Here is a 20,468-nt window from a genome sequence, read left to right as displayed (position 1 = left end):
CCGTTGAATCGCTCCACCTGTGGACCCCATGACGCAATCGTGAAACTCAACGGTTTTCATGATGGCGTCAACACTTAGTCTCAGGAGGGTCTGGTTTGGCTCACTGGGCTAAATTGCTGGATTTTAAAGCAGACCAAGCAGGCCAGCAGCATGGTTCGTTTCCCGTACCAACCTCCCCGGACAGACACTGGAATGTGGCGACTAGGGGCGTTTCACAGTAACTTCATTGAAGCCTACTCGTGACAATAAGCAATTTTCATTTCATTTCATTTTGGGAGAATCCAGCCCAATATCTTTATCTCATTCATAGGGATTGATTACTTGGGAACAGCCTAGAATTAGACCAGAAAACACGATCCAACCGTTCATACTGTCAATACCAATTGATGCCCAAATTTCTCTGAGTCCCTTTAGAATAAGATCAGACATAAATGGCCTTTAATGGCATAAATCATCGCAAAGAATCCTAACTTCATCAAAAGGTCGTTCTCACACCTTATGTTCATCTTTAAGTACGAAAATTAGAGTTTGAGACTCACTCAACAGCCACTCAAGCTTATTGGACACAATGGACAAAGAACCTGCAAGTGTGGAAACTTTCAGACTTTTAAAATGTAAGTTACGCTGAAGCCATAAAAATGTATGAATTCAGTCGGATAAATTTAACAGTGAGGCTAAACTAAAAATTACAAGACAACACGGGGAAGCTGACGTTATTTCATAGTGCACCTGAATATCTGGTGGCAACGCTAAGAGAGCCTGTCAGCAAGGGCAGCTGCAGAAAACTCGCATCTTGTAACTTGGGGCCGCGACCGTTTTATGGACGGGGTTGCGGTTGTGTGGAAGGATCACTATTGCTGGTATAGATCCTGACACGGGCGTGTTGTTGCACTCAGAACTCACTCACCAAATTGCGTCTCGATTACACCCGTCTCTGGGCACAAGTATGGAGATAACTCCCGATTTGCAAATTAACGTGTGTAAAATTTAAGTTTGCAGAAAGATAAGTGGTAGAAGAGCTGGAATTTCTCGTACAATTAATTTTCCATCATTAGTATAGCCGCTCAACCTTGGTCGAGATTTCCTTTGGTCCTCAGCACGGTTGAATTCGTTTCCTTATTGTTTCTTAGCAATTATCGTTTATTTACTGGTAAAACAGCCCCCAGCTGTAGTTTTGTGTGTGTGTTTGTCATTTTCTACTTATTCAGCTGACAACGCATTAATGTGGCAAGTCGCGTTCTTTTGGGACTTCCAGGAATCAGAGATTGAGCTAAATTTGCACGGTATGCAATAAATCCGGCCACATATAAAGCCGACGAGAGAACGACAGCTGCTGATAACAATGTTTCACCTGTTTCTATGTTGTTTTCTCTTGCAGCTCCTTGCTCCCGTGGTTTCGACGAATAGTCCAACGTGTCAACGATGGGGGACGGATGATTTGCTGGGCTCATCGAAGGACGGCGACATTCTTCTGGGTGGAATTTTCAGCGTCCACGCAAGCGTTGAGTCTCAGGATATTTCCTTTGAAATGCAGCCAAAAGCCATTAAATGCAAGACGTGAGTTGAACCTTGTCACGGGCAAAAGTACTTCAAGCGAAAGAAGAGTGTTGTATCATATTTGCGCACTTGGCGCGCTTCTGATAAGCGACATCACTTAATCGTGCCAACTGTTTTGTCAATGAACATGTTTGTTTATGGAGTTTGTTTATGATACTTTGCATGTATCAGTTTATTGTTGGCTTATTAGTACCTATTTAGTGACGTAAACGGCTGCCTGCTTGAAGGCCGTTTAACCCGACCAGATTTTATTACCATAAAATCATAGAATTTACAGTGCAGGAGCCATTCGGCCCATCGTGTCCGCACCGGCATTTGGAAAGAGGACCCTCCTTAAGCCCACCCCTTCACCCTATCCCCGTAACCCAGTAACCCCGCCTGTACCGTGAAGGAAACACCACCTAGACGGAAATTGGAAATATAAGTACTTCCGGTGATGAGGCAAACCCAGTGTTGAATTCTTAAGTTACTTCTCGCTTGAAAACTCTAAATATCTTTCCGCATTGACTTGCACTAGTTAAGATACTTCGGAAAAATCGTATTCTCAATGATTAAAACTGCATCTTATCAATCAGCTGTCGGGTATTGATTAAACCCAGTCGTCATAAATTCTGAGATCCACCTTTAATTCCATTAAAAAGTAAGTTAACAGCAGCAACACAGATCGTGATTTGTTTAGATTTTCCTCGGTTTTGTTTCGGTTGCCTTTGGGGGAAGAACTAAACTGTCTCCGACTAAATGGGCCGATGTAGTATTGAATGTTATGGAACATGCGAGACATTTAAAACATTTGACGCTGATCAATGCGGCGACTTGAAAAGTTTAACTTCTAATTTTCCATTCAGAGTCAGGCGCCATTGGTTTTTGCTCCTGTTTTCATTTATTCCTCTTCACATTCAGCAAAACTATTGGACAAGTCCTTTTTAATATTTCTCTAGTCAGCGTGTGACTAGAGTGAATTTTGAAAGTTTGTATCGGGTATACTTTGGTCATAAAGGTTAACGGGCAAGCAGTTTCAATAATCAATGTGCTTGTTTGACGGAACCAACACTGTACTGCCTTCTTCACAGCTTCCGGCACAGGCTCTTCCGTTTCGTCATGGCGATGGTTTTTGCTATCGAGGAAATCAACAACGACCCAGAACTGCTTCCAAATGTGACCCTGGGTTACCGGATATACGATTCCTGCGGCAATCCTCCAATATCTATAAAAGCAGCCTTTGACTTTTTAAACAGGTTGGGGAAAGTAGCATCCAATGTTCCCTGTGAGAGAGCCCCGGATATTTCTGCCATTATTGGAGATTCGGGATCTTCGCAGTCTTTGGCCATCGCGAATCTAATCAGCACTTTCAGAATCCCAATGGTAAAGTCTATAACGGAGTCTATCATGAAAATTAAGGACTTGCAATAGAATGTCAGTGTGTAAACCAAGAAATTAACATTATTTGTAAGATTTACATATGGTGTAACGCTTTGCTTACAAATAAGGAATATGAAGCTAATAAATGCGATAAATGTCAAAATGTAAAACACATTTCAGTTTATAATTTCAATAAAATCATTTGTAAATTAAAAGATCCTTTCAAATTCTATATTTCAAGTTGTAATATAATAATAATCTTTATTGTTACAAGTAGCCTTACATTAACACTGCAGTTACTGTGAAAATGCCCTAGTCGCCACATTCCGGCGCCTGTTCGGCTACGGAGGGAGAATTGAGAATGTCCAGTTCACCTAACAAGCACGTCTTTCGGGAGTTCTGGGAGGAAACCTGGACACCCGGAGGAAACCCACGTAGACAGGAAGAAAACACAGAGACTCCACACAGACAGTGACCCAAGCTGGGAATCGAACCTAGGACCCTGGAGCTGTGAAACAACAGTGCTAACCACTGTGCTACCGTGCTTTAAAACCGATTAGATACTTCTTGCAGTTATTGGCGAACCTCCATAGTTTCAGAGTTATGTAGTGAAATTAACAAAGTTAACCCATTAAGGACCACCGAAAAACGTTATCCTGATTTGTGATAGCTGCAATTTTGACGCTAAGGCTTGGAATGTCTAACACCACGATAAGTTTCAGACTTCCTTTTATCGATGTTAAACAGCCTTGTCTTGTTATTTTCACATTTCACCACGAAGATGCTCTTACTTGTGTGCTTCTCTTTGATTAAATAGCCAATTATCTAAGTATTTCTCTGAATCACTAATCCTCTGCTTATCTGGAAAATCTTTAAAGGCGCCAATTGACTTACTCACCTCGAGAGAAAACTCAGCATCGCAGTAAAGTTTTTTTCTCTGCTTTGTGAGTTAAAATGATGAGGTAATATATGATGAGGAAGGCGTATTTATTCTTGTGGGTTACGTTTTGCCCCAAACTTCACAGGAGCCTATTAATTTATTCTGAAAGAGGCAACGGGAGGAGAGCCGACAAAAAACTCGAATGACCTGCACCAAAGAATGTTAGCAAATGGCTTAACACAAACAACTTTAGAATTAATTTGTGGGATTCTGGGAATTCTGATGACAACCAATTGCCTACCGGTGTAAATTTTCATAGCCTTTAAACTCTCAAGTTAAATTGATTGAGGCATTAATGATGTAATGTAACATTAATGGCTGATGCCCTCGTGTGTCAGCTTCAGCTCAGTGGTAAACACTCGTGCCGTTGAGTCCGGTGGTTGTGGCTGTTTCGTTCTTCGGATGAGACGTCACACCGCGGGCCCATCTGCCCTCTCGCGCAAACCTCCCACTATAAAGACATGTTAAGAAGAGCAGGGGAGCTCCGAGCTACCTGATCAATATTTACCCCGCAAACGAAACTTTGAACAGACGAACCAATCATTTATTTCATTGCTGTTTGCGGGTCCTCTCTGTGTGCATTTTGGCTGCGGCACTTCCTGTGTTCCAACCAGGAACAAACTTCCAAAAAGATTTCATTGGCTGCAAATCGCTTTGTGACGCCCTGAGCTCCTGAAAAGTACCTTATAAATTCAGGTATTTATTTTGATTTTGATGAAGAATAATCTGATCTTCCTTTTTGCTTTCCTGTAGGTGAGCTACGTTTCTACCTGCGTCTGTCTCAGTAACAGAATCGAATATCCGTCGTTTTTCAGAACAATACCGAGTGATTACTTCCAGGTGAGGGCCTTGGCCCAACTCGTGGCTCATTTTGGGTGGACGTGGATCGGGACGATTAAAAGTGACGATGACTATGGGAACTTTGGAATGCAAGCTTTCAGGGAAATCGTCCGCCGTTCAGGCGTTTGCATCGCTTTCTCGGAGTCCTTCCACAAAACATACTCTGAGGAAAAGTTGCTCAAAGCCATATACACCATAAAGACATCTTCCACACGGGTGGTTGTGGCTTTTCTGTCTCAGTCGGACATGGCCATTTTGCTCCGGGAAATAGCACGACAAAACATCACCGGAGTGCAGTGGGTAGGGAGCGAAGCCTGGATCACAACCTCACCTCTCCCGCCGGGGCAAAGCAGACTATTTGTTTCTGGCGCGATCGGCGTTGCAATTCGCAAAGTCAGTTTACCAGGGCTGAAAGAATTCCTGATGCAAGTTCACCCCGCTGTGTACCCGGGAAACCCATTTGTGAAGGAGTTTTGGGAGAGAACGTTCAACTGTACGCTGGAGAAGATGGGAAACAGAACATCTGGAACTGAAGCTGACTCTGTCACCCAGGCATGCACATCAAAAGAGAATCTGCAGACCGCACATAATACATTTACAGATGTGACTGAGTACAGAGTTACTTACAACGTATATAAAGCCACTTATGCCATAGCTCATGCTCTCCATAATATGCTTTCCTGCGAAATTGGTAAAGGACCATTTTACAATAACAGCTGTGCAGATATTTCAAACTTTCAACCATGGCAGGTAAATAATGTTCAGTTTGCTATGAGATGCCACTTTTGATATAGTAAGAAGTCTTACAACACCAGGTTAAAGTCCATCACCTGACTCACCTGATGACGGAGCTGCGCTCCGAAAGCTAGCACTTCCAAACAAACGTGTTGGTCTTTAATCTGGTGTTGTAAGACTTCTTACTGTGCCCACCACGCCGGCATCTCCTCACCATGACTTTTGATAAAATCACCTTTCAGAAAGTGAAATATCAGCACGACTTTGATACTTCGATGAATGTAACCAATTTTGCATTTTTAAAACAATTTAGCCACAACAAATCAATCCTTTAACTGTTCCCTTTCCGTTTATAAAGCTACTGTATTACCTGAAAACGGTCAAATTCATAACTAAGATTGGCGAAATGGTCCATTTTGATGAAAATGGCGACCCAGTTCCAACCTATGACATTGTCAACTGGCAACCGAATGCATTGGGTGGCACGAAGATTGTAACTGTTGGCTACTATGATGGATCTGCATTGCCGGGACAAGAGTTTGTCATTAGCGAAGGTGCCATCATATGGAGCGGCTCTCAGGTCACGGTAAGGATATTTCATTCTGGCAGTCTGTGGGATAATGGCGCCGCTGTTTATCCGGGTTTAGGAATAAGTCGAACTTGTAAAAGTCTCCAAACTTGTTAACGCAGCAAGGTTGTAATTACACGTAGTTACGAATTGCCAAACACCTTTTCTCTGGCAAACAAAGTTGTCATTTCCCAACATTGGTCCAATTTGAGCTTCTCTGCTCGACCTTGTGTTTCCAGCAACCGCTGATACAATCAGTTAACAAGCAGGCGAGATCATGCCTGTTTTTAATCTAAAAAGCAAATATCAGGCAGCAAAGTTTGAGGCACAACAGCTAAAACCTATCTCGACTTTAAAATATCGACATAGAAACATAGGAATGAGGAGCAGGTGGGCAATTCAGCCTTTCGGGCCTGAGGATGATATTGCTCTCTATACGCTTTGCGATAATCCATCCGAACTATAAGGGCAGTGGCACTAATCCGATAACTCTTTCTACGGTTATTGTGGGCCCAATTAAATCTTAGAATAATATAACATTGAAAGCAGCCGTTTGGCTCATGCTGCCTATGGCAGCGCATTGATAGATCGATATTATTCCTATCACTGCTTTCCCCCCAGAACCTTGTAATTGTTTCGCTTCCATGTATTTCTCTAATTCCCTTTTGAAACTTATTATTTGAACCTGCTTAGTCGCAATTTCAGACAGTGAATTCCAAACTATCATAAATTACTTTGTGAAATGAGTTCTACTAATCATTCTGTTGAACCTTTGGCAAATCACTCTAATCTGCCCCTTTCTGACGCGGGATGGAGCATCGTGTTATGCCGCCTATGAACAGCCCTATTTAATCGGCCTTTGACCTCCTTTTCTCTGGATGGAATAACTTTGGTTTCGCTAGTCTTCGCCATGTAACTCAGGTGAATCCTTCTGCATCATCTCGAAGGGTTTGATATCCTTCCGAATGTGTGGGCCCGGAATAAGACATCATCTGAGGCACAAACAGTTACTTATAGATGTCACCCATAACGCTCTCGCTTTTGCACCCTCCCTCTATGCAGAAAGCCAATCTAAGGGACCTATACGCTTGTTCAGCAGCCTTCCTCACTTTCCTAACCTTGAAAGTTGTGCTTGAATATGCCTCAGGATTCTCTGTTCCAGCATTAATTTCAAACTTGCAGCATGTCATTTATTTGGCCCTGATTTATACTCTCTGTGCCACATCTCAATTTGCATGATTATATGAGTCAATAATATCTATTAACCCAGAAAACAAGGGAATTGAGCTTTGGGGGCTGGAGCGGCTGGAATCAAGAAAATGTCGAGCAACTGGTCCTCTTTCAGTGACTCAAGCTGGCCAGCGGTCTCCGTTTTGCACTTAAATCTTGACGTTCAATGGATAGTTAGCAATTGCTGTATGAGTTCTCATTGGGGAGCAAATATCAGAAGAAGTAAGAGAAGGAACAACAAGGAGATGGCGCCCAAGAATGAAACAAGGAAAAGGGAGGAACACGGAAAATATGCATTCAGGATTCACTCCAACTCCCCGAAGGATTGTCGACCTATTCGCCCCTTGAGGCCGTGCATATCAAAGGACTTGGGCGGCACAGTGGTTAGCACTGCTGTCTCACAACGCCAGGCTCCTGGGTTCAATTCCAACCTTGGGTGACTGTTTATGTGGAGTTTGTACGTTCTCCCATGTCTGCGTGGGTTACCTCCGGGTGCTCCACTTTCCTTCCACAGTCAAAAGATGCGCAGCATAGGTTGATTGGCAATGCTTAATTTCCTCTGTGTGTCTCAAAGTTCAAGTGTTACAGGTACCTGGCGGGGCACTGGGCTCAGGTAGGGTGCCCTTTCAGAACGTCCGTGCGGACTCGATGGGCCAAATGGCTTCCTTCTGCACTGTAGGGATTTTATGACTAAAAGGAAAGTACATGATGGCTATCTGTTGCATTTTTATTCTCTAAAACAAGGTCCCAAAAGCAATTTGCTCCGACCCCTGTCCTAATGGAACAAGAAAGGCAACAAGAAAAGGTCAACCGGTTTGTTGTTTTGACTGCATACGATGTGCGAATGGTGAAATAAATAACATGACTGGTAAGAACAAATAGGAGAATGCCTTTCACAAATAATTTAACTGTAATCTGTCTGCCAATATTATTGGATTTGTATCATCATTTTCGATTCCGATTGTGTTTGTCCTTAGATTCAACAGAATGCATTCGCTGTCCGTTAGAATACCGGTCTAATCGTCAACGAGATGAGTGCATACTGAAGGAAATTCAGTTCCTGTCCTTTGAAGAAACCATGGGCATTATTTTGGTCACACTCGCATTGTTTGGGGCCTGCATTAGCACAGGTGTCTTCGTGACGTTCTACCTTCACAGACACACACCTATTGTTAAGGCAAACAACTCAGAGTTGAGCTTTTTGCTTCTTCTCGCGTTGACCCTTTGCTTTTTGTGCTCAATTACATTCATTGGAGAACCTTCAAGCTGGTCCTGCGCATTACGCCATATAGCATTTGGTATTACCTTTGTTCTTTGTATTGCTTGCGTTCTGGGCAAAACGATCGTTGTGGTGATGGCATTTAACGCAACACTCCCGAACAGCAATCTCATGAAATGGTTTGGACCCACACAACAGCGGTTAACTGTTTTAATTCTTACACTTGTCCAAAGTTTAATATGTGTTGCCTGGTTAACTATATCGCCACCCTACCCTGAGAAGAACAGCGACTATTTTCACGAGATAATAGTCTTCGAATGCAATGTCGGGTCCACAATAGGCTTTTACTGTGTATTAGGTTACATTGGATTTCTGTCTTGTGTGTGTTTCGTGGCTGCTTTTCTAGCTCGAAAACTTCCTGATAATTTCAACGAAGCGAAACACATAACTTTTAGCATGCTTATCTTTTGTGCCGTTTGGATAACTTTCATTCCAGCGTATGTAAGTTCTCCTGGGAAATACACTGTTGCGGTAGAAATATTTGCCATTCTGTCATCTAGTTCGGGTTTGCTGATTTGCATATTTGCACCTAAATGTTATATTATCCTTCTGAGAGAAGAATTGAATACCAAGAGATGCTTGATGGGTTAAATTGTTCCAACCAACCATTGACTCAAACAGCATCGAGGGAGGCCAGTTGCCTTGTGCCCTCTCCTCGCAAGAGCTCCGCATTTGACCCCATGACCTTGCTCTGTCCCCATTGTCCTTTGCAACCTTTGACACTTCTTCACATGTAAAGTTAATGGGCTCATAATGAAATTGAGCCAGATGTTACTTTCATGGGTACACGATTTCCAAGCTGAATCTCACGCTGCAGTGTAAAGAATAAAATGGAAGAATGTTCCCTAAGCTAAAAGAACGGGAATTAGATTTCAGTATCATAAACAAAAGGATTCTGTGGCATTGCAATACTATGTTTGAGATGTAATGTTACGAATCAAATAAATCTAAAGACTGACAGCAATGAGATGTCGTGAAGATATGGAATCCACCATAAAAGCAAAGATGGCACAGACAAAATAATCAACGAAATATACAAAAGGTTCTCTGTGGCATCCCAAGTTCTTCTCTGCAGAGACGGTAGCATGTCCTAAATTCCAACCATTTTACTAAATTGTGCCACTGACCACCCCGTTTTTGATGAACTCCATTCTCTTCCGATTTCCTACAACTAACACAACTTATAATTGCACAGCACGTTTAATGTAAGCAGAATTCACAAGGTGCTTTACAAGAGCATTATAAAGGTTAGGGGGATAAAGCGGTAGAATGGGACTAGGTAGAATGCTCTGTCAGGGAGACAGCGCAGACTCGATGGGCCAAAAGGCCTCTTTGCACTGCAAGGGTTTTGTGATTAATTTCTTGATTAGGCACGGAGTTTCATAAATCGATATTGAAGGAAGTGCAGTTAAGGAACCTGTGAAACAGCGAAAGGGAGGTAGAGAGGCGGAGGAGTTAAGAACTTAGATCATATAACTATACAGCACAGTACAGGCCCTTCGGCCCACGATGTTGTGCCAAACTAGCCAGAAACAAGGTCGGAAGTTCAGAGTTTAAGACCTCAGCAGCTGAAGACATGGCCAGCAGTGACCTGAGAATTAAATCGGGAATGGTCAGGTGGGCCAAATTACATGAGGTAAGATCAACGTTCCGTCTAATTTCCTTTTGGTCTGAGTTGATGATTTGTTTAAGTGTTGCAGCACTGTTATTTATTTGTTCTGCACAGCCGCGCATATGTGGTCCCTTACAAGCGTCGACTTTTGCATCAAGGAAGCTGGGCACAGATACCTGGGAGGAAAAGGGGCATGTGTTGATGACAGGATGAGTTACTGCTTTACGAACACAAGGTGGATAGATGGATGGGAGTTAGGGTTAGTAAGAACGCAAGGTAGCAGAGTTCTGGATGACCTGAAATGTACAGAGAACAGAGTGTGGAGGCCAGCTATTGCAGTTTGCGTTGGGAATGTTCAAGTTTCGAGGTATCAAAATTATGAATGAGGATTTCTTCATGCATCCCAACACATGGGTTACAAAACATTAATTCAGATAAAAACATGTCCAGGCGTTTTCCATGTATACTTTTGAAATTTGTATTATGACCTCCTCCCTCCCCACATTCCTCTCCACTATTTGTGCCACGGTTTGGACCAATCAAAAGATAATCCTATTGCAATGCTCATTCGATCACACGCACGTTTATATTTTCAAACCACACTTCTATGTGAGTTTCTCTTGACCTCCCTCCGAAGTATTCTGGAACAAAGAGCAAAGAACAAAGAAAATTACAGCACAGGAAGAGGCCTGTCGGCCATCCAGGCCTGCGCCGACCATGCTGCCTATCTAAACTAAAATCTTCGACACTTCCGGGGTCTGTATCCCTCTATTCCCATCCTATTCATGTATTCAAGATGTCCCTTAAACCTCACTATCGTCCCTGCTTGCACGACCCCCTCCGGCAGCAGGTTCCAGGCACCCACTACCCTCTGTGTAAAAAACTTGCCTTGTACGTCTCCTCTGAACCTTGCCCCTCGCACCTTAAACCTGTGCCACCTAGTAATTAACGTCTCTCGCCTGGGAAAAAGCTTCTGAATATTCACTCTGTCTATGCCACTCATAATTTTGTAGACCTCTATCAGGTCGCCCCTCAACCTCCAATGTTCCAGTGAGAACAAACCAAGTTTATTCTTTTAAAAAATGAATTTAGAGTACCCAATTCATTTTTCCAATTAAGGGGCAATTTAGCATGGCCAATCCACCAAGCCTGCACATCTGTTGGGTTGTGGGGGCGAAACCCATGCAGACACGGGGAGAATGTGCAAACTCCACATGGACAGTGACCCAGAGCCGGGATCGAACCTGGGACCTCAGCGCCGTGAGGGTAACCCATTGCACCACCGTGCTGCCCTAAACCAAGTTTATTCAACCTCTCCTCATAGCTAATGCCCTCCATACCCGGCAACATCCTGGTAAATCTCTTCTGCACCCTCTCTAAAGCCTCCACATCCTTCTGGTAGTGTGGCGACCAGAATTGAAGACTATACTCCAAGTGTGGCCGAACTAAGGTTCTATACAGCTGCAACATGACTTGCCAATTTTTATACTCAATACTATATTCTAGTTGTTTTTAGTTTTGCACAACACCAGCATTTGTTTCCATCCTTAATTAATACCTTCAACTGAGTGGCTTGCGAGATCACAGACTTTTTAATTCCAGATTTTTAGTGGATTCAAGTTTCATTATCTGTTTTGCTGGGAATCGAACCGACGTCCCCAGAGCATTGCTCTTCGTCTCTGTATTACTAGTCCAGGACAACTACTACGCCATTGCCATTCTGATCACCTTCTTATAACCTTTTACTTGATAATTACATTTTAATAATTCAGTTATAGGCTGAAACTCATCATTTTGTTGTCCAAGTAAAAAGATGCCACACACAATATTCAATTTTTTAAGTTACTGATCTCTGGTATCACTTTTTTTGACTGTTGGGGTGATTTTCAATGCAGCTGTTACAAAGGATCGTGTCTCTTGATTGAAGATATTTGGTCATTTTTTTCATATCCAAGTTGATTGGATGGCCTCCCTATTCTTCATCAACATGGGAACATAGCTGCCTCTGTTTGCACTCCCATTCTCTTTTATCTCTGCTGATAGTTGTCCTTTAACTTAATTCTAGTTTAGCTACGAACTAATTTACGAAGACAGGGAAGCCACATGATACAAATCAAAGCTAATTGATCCAATCCACGTCCAATTGATCAGATCGAAACTCTGCAGTCCAGCCACACTCGATCAGAAATGGTGGTGGACTATTAAGCAACAACGGGAAGAGGAATCATCATTAAATCCCCACCCTCAAGAATGGCAGAGAACAGCACTTCACTGTAAAAGACAAGGCTGACGAATTTGCACCCACCTTCAGCCAGACGTGCCAGGTCAATAATTCACCTTGGTCTCCTCCAGAGTCAGAAATAGAAATCTTTAGGCAATTCGATTCATTTCACATGATAACCAGAAACAGCTGAATGCACTGTATACGGCAAAAAAAGTGCAGAAAATGAGAGTGTTGTACAGTAGGAAGGGAAGTGGGACCATCTTAGTTAAGAATGGATTAAGAAGAACTAGGAGCAGTACAAATAAGTCCAGAATACATTTATGTACATATGCAGCGTGCACTGAATTGGTTTGTTGAGTAACAAGCACTGCGGGAATAAAAGGTAAAGTCGCCACCGTCCCAGATGACCACAGGCTGAGTTCCCCTTTGAGGGGGAGAACTGACTGGTGGTGGTTTAACCTGAGGATCACCACACCTCAGGCGAGGCTGAGAAGGAGGGCCTTAATGAATAACCTCCGCTGGTATGGGAATTGAACCTGCACTGCTGACCTTGTTCTGCATGACAAACCATTTGTCTAGCCCACTGAGTAAAAACGTTAAGGAAACAATGGACGATCAGCAAAGGGGAAACACTTCACGCACAGGCAGGATATACTATAACAAGGGTGAAAGATAATGGCACAAAAGTCAGGATTCTTTAGATGAGGAGGGCAAGAGGGGATATAATGAAACAAAGAGGACGGTGCGTGAAGTCAGGTGGATTATTTAAGTGACAAAAAGGACAAATGCAATATGTTGTGTAAGAATTTAGGTTCGGGAGCCACAGATTTACAAGCAACATTATATGAACCACCTTGGTCGTGATCATTAACCAAAAACTGACATATAAATACAGTGGCTACAAGAACAGGTCAGAGGTTAGATGTTCTATGGTGCTTAACTCAACTCTGGACTCTCCAAGGTTTGCTCACAATGTATCTGCAAGGCAAAAGTCAGGACTGTGATGAAATACTGTCCACTTCTCTGGATGAATGCACCTCAATACACACTCAAGAAAGTGGATATGGTCAGAGCCAAAGCAACCCATTTAATTGGCACCCTATCTACCACCTTCAATGTGACTCCGTCCACTACCAGTACACAGTGGCAGCGGTGTGTACCATCTACAAGATGCACTGCAACAATTCACTCAGGCTGATTCAACAGCAGTGACCAACCCAACTCTGCTAGTTAGAACAACAAGGGCAACAGATGGATGGCAACATGACCACTTGCAAGTTCCCTTCCGAGCCACACACCATTTTTAACAATAACAATCTTTACTAGTGTCACGAGTAGGCTTACATCACACTGCAATGAAGTTACTATAAAAATACCTTAATTGCCACACCACGGCGCCTGTTCAGGTTCACTGAGGGATTCAGAATGTCCAATTCACCTAACATCACGTCTTGTGGGAGGAAACTGGGGCACCCGGAGGAAACCCACGCAGACACAGGGAGAACGTGCAGACTCTGCACAGTCACCCAAATGGAATCAAACACGGGTCCCAGGCACTGTGAAGCAACAGTGCTAACCACTGTGTTGTCGTGCCACCCACTGTTGGACTGATGTGTTTTGCTAGTGTTGGATTTACATTTTTGCCCAGAATAAACGTTATTTCTTATATGATATACAGGAACCGCCGTGACTGGTTTCCCAATCGTTTTTCTTAAAAATTGAAAATATGATTATTCATTTTAGCTTCAAATAGATTTTCCTTCAAATTCCTGAAATACCAACGCATATCAAGTTATTGCATTAATTACAATTTCAGAAACAATTATGACCAGGCTCGGGTGCTTTTATATCAGAGACCGAAGTGCAATCAGTTTAGAGGGAACTTTCTCATATTCCCTTTCGCTTCGAAAGATAACAAATGCCAAGAAATGGCCTGAATGGTCAAAGTCAAGCCTCTGAAAGGCTTTAGTCCAAATTTGATGTCGGTAGATCCGTTTCTGAATTTGCAAATGTCTCGGGACCCTTGCTATGGTATCTCCTGGAACTTGTCTTGCACTGGAAACGTTTGAAAAACACACATAAAGATCAAAACCCATTGTGGCTCTGCTTGGAACTTAATATGTTAATGATGTCCAGTCACATTTGTATTTTAGAAATACAACGTTCACTACCGTTCAACAGATACATTCGACAATATGTAAGTTCAGTGGTGAATCTGTAAAGCAGCTGCCAGTAGAAAGAATGAACATCTTTGTTTTTCCAAGGGGCAGAGATAAACATTCTCAAATTCACGTCACTTGACATAGTGGCTTTAAAAGAAAACTTTCCAATCAAAAGAACTGAACTTTATTTGTCACTTTGCTCATTTGGAACTTATTTTCAAATACAAATTCACAAACTGATTTAAAAACAGCTACTTTCCCGCTGTTCCTAGTCTCCTAAACAACCCTCTTATGGACTGATCTGATCTCACCACACATCTTCTCTACCGAATGGTACGACACTCCTGTATTCTTTACCCGATGCCTGTGTCTATGAATTTACATAGTGTATTTTATGTTTGCCCGATTATTTCTTTTCTTTTCAAGTATGGAGTGATCTGTTTGAGCTGCACGCAGAACAATACTTTTCACTGTACCCGGGTGCATGTGACAATAAACAAATCCAAATCCAATATAACCGAATTTTAGACGAGATCCCAATTATTTCAAAACTTTTTACTGCTTTGTGAGACGTATCCCGCCCAAGATTATTTTGCAAAAACAAGGATTTGGTGCACTTTGGATTCGGGTCAACTGACGCAGCGGACAAGACACCCAAACTCTTAAGTTATCGTGCAACAATTTCCTTCATTTTGCCTTACTAGTTACTGATTTAGGAAAAGATACCAAAAGTTAGCAAAACTCGATTACTCAAAGTGCCAAAACTCACGGCTTGGACTTAGATATTACCCGTTGCGAGGCAAGATGTCTCCACGTCTCCGATGTTTCTCCTTTAATCCAGATCTTGCCATCACTGATCGAGGTCACAGGGGTCATGGTTAATCACTGTCCAATTTGAGACACAGCAACAAGCACATCTTCACAGGCTTATGTTTATTGATAGAATCTGTCACATGTACCAAGGTACATAGAAAAGTATTATTCTGCGTACAGGCTTCACAGATCACTCCACAAACATATACATACATAAGTACAACATACAATAAATAATTATAACCGTAAAAAAGAAATAAAACATCAAAAATACAATTTAATCATACACGGGCCATTCAAGAGTCTAGTAGAAGCAGGCAAAATCACTTTTTGAATCTGTTATAGCGAGTTCTCAAGATTTTGTACTTTCTGCTCCATGGAATAAGTTTGAAAAAAGGATAGTCATGATGGGTGCGATCCTGAGGAAGTAAAGGCGGTGTTGCCTTTTCTTAATCACAATGCTGACATGGATAGATCAGGACAAATTGTTGGTAATGATCACACCTAGGTACATGAAACTGTCAACCATCTCCACATTGTGTGACATGGAGTGGCACATGGTTTGCACTGCTGCCTCACAGCACCAGGGACCCGGGTTTAATTCCAGCCTCGGTTGACTGTGTGGAGTTTGTACATTCTCCCAGTGTCTGCGTAGATTTCCTCCGGGTGATCCAGTTTCCTCCCAGAGTCCAAAGATGTGCAGGTTAGATGGATTGGCCATGATAGTGTCCAAAGATGTGCAAGTTAGGTTAAGGGGTTATTGAATAGGGCGAGGAAGAGAACTTGGGCAGAGTGCTCTGTTCAGGGGTCGGTGCAGACTCAATGGTCTGAATGGCGTCCTTCTGCACTGTCGGGGCTCCATTGTTTTATGATATAGACAGGGGCATGTACTACACCTTGCTTTCTAAAGTTGACGACAAGCTCATTTGTTTTTCTGACAAGGGAGAGATTGCTGTCATTATGGCATGTTACCAACTTCTCTACCTCTCTCCTGTACTCTGACTTGCCATTGCTTGAAATCTTACCCACTATGGTTGTATTATGAGCAAACCTACAGATAGAGTTGGAGCTAAATGTTTGCCACAATATCATGTGTATAACGAGTATAATAGAGGGCCGAGTAGGCAGCCTTGTACGGCCTTGTTGTTTAGGACTATCATGGAGGAGATGTCATTACCTATCCTTACTGATTGCAGTCTGTGGGTTAGGAAGTCGAATATCCAGTTGCAAAGGGAAGATCCAAGTCCTAGGTTTTGGAGTTTGGATATGAGCTTGGTTGGAATTATGGTCTTAAAAGTAGAACTACGGGCAATAATCAGGAGCCTGACATTAGTGTCCTTGTTGTCGAGATGTACCAAAGATGAGTGTAAGACCAGGGGAAATAATATCTGCTGTGGATCGGTTGAAGCACTAAGCGAATTGCAGTGGATCAAGGCAATCTGGAAGGTTGGATTTGATGCATCTCATACCTAACCTCTCGAAGCACTTCATAATAATAAACGTCTGGGCCACGGGGCAATATTCATTGAGGCACACTGATTGGCTTTTCTTTGGCACCGGCATGATAATGGTTTTCTTGAAGCAGGTGGGAACCTGAGAACAGAGTAAGGAGAGGTTAAAGATGTCTGAGAATGGACCCGGTAAATGGCCCAAGCAGATATAAGTGCATGGCAATGAAGGTCGTACCTAGAGTTCCTGAATCGGTCAAGGTCTCCCATCTTAGGCACGTTAGACCAGAACTTCAAAAGGGAATGGATGTCCCGGTCGAACCATAGTTTCCGATTCGGAAATGCTCATATTAACTTATTTGGCAGCCAGTCCTCAGCACACTTACTGATGAAGACTGTGACTTTTGCAGCATGCTCGTTTAGGTTGGCCACTGAGTTCTTAAACATGGGCCAATCCACTAACTCCAAACAGTCGGGTAGGAGCTCTTACATTGCCTCAGACCAGCATTGCACGACTTTCTTTTTTTAAAATAAATGTAGACTACCCAACTATTTTTTTTTCCAATTAAGGGGCAATTTAACGGGGCCAATCCACCCAGCTTGCACATCTTTGGGTTGTGGGGGCGAAAACCACACAAACATGGGGAGAATGTGCAAACTCCACACGGACAGTGAACCAGGGCCGGGATTGAACCTGGGATCTCGCCGCTCTGGTTGCACGACTCTCTTAACTGTATCCTGTGCTTCAGTGTCTGCTTGTATGCCGGGAGAAGGCGCACCATCCTGTGTTCCGATTACCCAAAATGTGGGTGGGGGATGGAGCAGCAAGTAAGCATCCTTGATGGTAGTATAACAGTGGCCAAGGATGTTCGTGCCTCTGGTGGGACAGGAAATGTGTTGGTAAAATTTTGGAACTGCACTCTTGAGATTTGCCTGTTTCAAATCGTTGGCCATGATGAACATTAGTTTCAAAGTTATTTATAACAGTGAACAATTCATCAATCTGCCTGGGGTGGAACGTCGACCGCTGTAATAATGCAGAAGTGAACTCCCGTGGAAGACACTTCACAATCAAGTATTCAAGATCCGGGGAGCAATAACTCATCAGGATTGCCACAGCTGAGAACCGAGGAGTTGATGAGAAAATAGACCCCACCATTCTTTGCCTTACCTGAGGACGCCGTCCGATCATCTGCTGAATTGAGAAACCCTCAGGTTGCAAAGCAGTCAGGTAAGGCAGGGGTCAGCCACGTCTCCATGAAACAGAGCACACAACAGTCTCTCACTTCCCTCTGAACAGTAAGTCTAGCATGAAGCTTGTCAGTCGCAACAGCCGCATCTTCACAAGTCCAATCTGAAACTCAGCAACAACCAGGTCTTCCTTCTGTTATGTGTCGGGGTTTAGAGAACCACAAAGTGTATCATGGAGTTCACCTCTCCCACAACTTTTAATAGATTGTGGTATGGGGAGCACACGGCCCACTGTACAAGAGTGGTATTTAAAAAATTGACAAGTATTTAAAAAAACAAAACAATGTTTATTCTATGAACGCAAGTTAACCTTTTTCAAAACAAACAGTGAACATCAAAGCAACCATTAAATCAAATACGACCCCAAAGACTACAACACCCAGTAACCCTGTAAGCTGTCCTTTTAACATCCAAAAGACTTAACACACCTTCAACCAGGAGCACATTAGGTTGACATTCAATATTGAGGCCTTTTACAATTCTGGGTTCACCAAATGATCCATAGATAGTCTTTGGATGGCAGAGATCAACCGTACAACTCTTTGTTTAAACTTCAGATGCAGCTCACTGAAAAACACAGACACACCCAAGCTTTTTCTCAAACTGAAACTAAAAAGCAGAAGTAGAGCTCAGCTCCACCACACTCTGACAATACTCCAGTAATATGAGCAGCTCCATTTCGTAAAGATACATTTCTTAAACACACATTTTTTCAAGGTACTCTCAAATGACACCTCCCCCCAGAAAAAATAGTAAACCATCAACTTCAAGATGGTTTCATTTTTTCAACTTTGCACTATCCTTTAAGAAATGCACACAGTAAATATACTTGTTCGTTTTAAAAAACAACACATACAAACTGGTATAATAATATGATCATTTTTTTCTGTTCTTCTTCCTCCAACTGAAATCTTCATGATTGATAGTCTCTTTGAACAAGATCTCTGCACGATCCATCCATTACTCTACGCCTTGGCATTTCTCTTTAAAGCCAGATACTTTAGTTCAATCTGATCACAGAGTCCCTTGTAATTCTCCAACACATGTGCATTGGTTATCACAGCTTTCAGGCAGTCAAATGCCTGTTGAAAGTCCGCTGTCCACTGAAAATTTCGGCGTTTCTTCAGCAACCCCATCTGTGGAGCAAGCACGCTCCAAAACTTTTGCATAAATGTTCGATCAAATCCACTCATGCCAAGAAATCGCATTACTTCCCTTTGTCTTGAGGGTATCGGAAACTCCTCAAGGAAAGTGACTTGGGTTTTTCAAATTAACTTTTGGCTAGGTGTATCACCAAACCCGCCGCCTGAAATCGATTGAATAACTCCATCAGATGTTTAAAATGTACTGTCCATGTCTGGCTGGAAATTACCAGATCATCGATGTATACCGTCCAATTGGGTAATCCTGAAACGACTGTGTTAGTTAACTGTTGAAATGTGGCTGGGGCGGTTTTTCATGCCAAATGGCATAACTTTGAATTGGTATATACCATCTGGAGTCACAAAATCTGAAATCTCCTTTGCCCTTTCAGATAAAGGTACCGGCCAGTAACCTTTACATAAATCCAGTTTGAAAATTAAAAACTGATTGTCCCACTTTCTCAATGCAATCCTCCAAACGTTGGATAGGATAAGAGTCCGTTTTTGTAACTGCATTAAACTTTCTATAGACAACACACAACCGTTGGATACCGTCTGGTTTTGGTACCATCATTATGGGTGAGCGCCATTGGCTGCAGATGGCCCAGTCACGGCCTCTTTTGATTCAACTGCCTGCTCCAGAGTCATATCAACTTTCACGGGTTCCAGTTTTTGGTCTAATTATTTTCTTGCACAATCAATTCTTCCACCCACCTCCTCTTTATCGGGAAGCTGATTGTATGAGAAAGCAGAATAAGAAAGCTCATGCCAGCCACCCACTTTCCTTTTGCAATTTATTGATCTGTTCCCTTAACCATGTACTTTTTTTTATCCACCTGTAACGCACAATGCACTGTAGATGAACATATTCCGCACCTTTTTCAACTTAACCTTTCCTTTCCGAACGCTTTTGGAAAACCCATCAAGTAATCACTGCCGGAATCCATGATTGAATGGCGGAGCAAACTCGATGGGCCGAGTGTCATAATTCTGCTCCCATGTCTTATGGTTTTATGGAATTATCTACAGCTCCAAGGATATCTCTGGCTCCAGGTACACATGTTTTCTCAGTCAGACTCTCACCAGTCATTCCCTAGCATTTGCCAATGTCATTGCTTCTCCTTGATTCCCTTATTGACTACACCTCCTGCATGTACCTACAACCTAATAATGTTACGACTCAGATTTCGAGCGAATGTCGTCTCAACAATGGTGACCCCACTTCTGACAACAATGTGCAATATTTTGGGTTCGGGAGCCAAGGATATTTAAGAGAGGCAGTTGTGTGTAATTTTAAAGTAGTTTATA

At 42.6% G+C, this 20,468-nt stretch overlaps 1 protein-coding gene across 1 annotated transcript; it reads left to right on the top strand.

Moving 5' to 3' along the window:
• Window positions 1-1,420: 1,420 nt before the first annotated feature.
• Window positions 1,421-9,099, top strand: LOC119975968 (extracellular calcium-sensing receptor-like). The gene is made up of 6 exons (XM_038815964.1): window positions 1,421-1,557; window positions 2,628-2,919; window positions 4,610-5,446; window positions 5,790-6,017; window positions 7,974-8,097; window positions 8,207-9,099. Exons 1-6 carry the CDS (start codon window positions 1,529-1,531, stop codon window positions 9,097-9,099), a joined length of 2,403 nt encoding a protein of 800 aa, XP_038671892.1. The 5' UTR covers window positions 1,421-1,528.
• Window positions 9,100-20,468: the final 11,369 nt, after the last annotated feature.

Source organism: Scyliorhinus canicula, chromosome 13, assembly GCF_902713615.1.
Source record: "Scyliorhinus canicula chromosome 13, sScyCan1.1, whole genome shotgun sequence".
Classification (NCBI taxonomy): domain Eukaryota; kingdom Metazoa; phylum Chordata; class Chondrichthyes; order Carcharhiniformes; family Scyliorhinidae; genus Scyliorhinus; species Scyliorhinus canicula.
The sequence above is the reverse complement of the archived record's forward strand: the minus strand, read 5'-3'. Positions and strand labels throughout refer to the sequence as shown.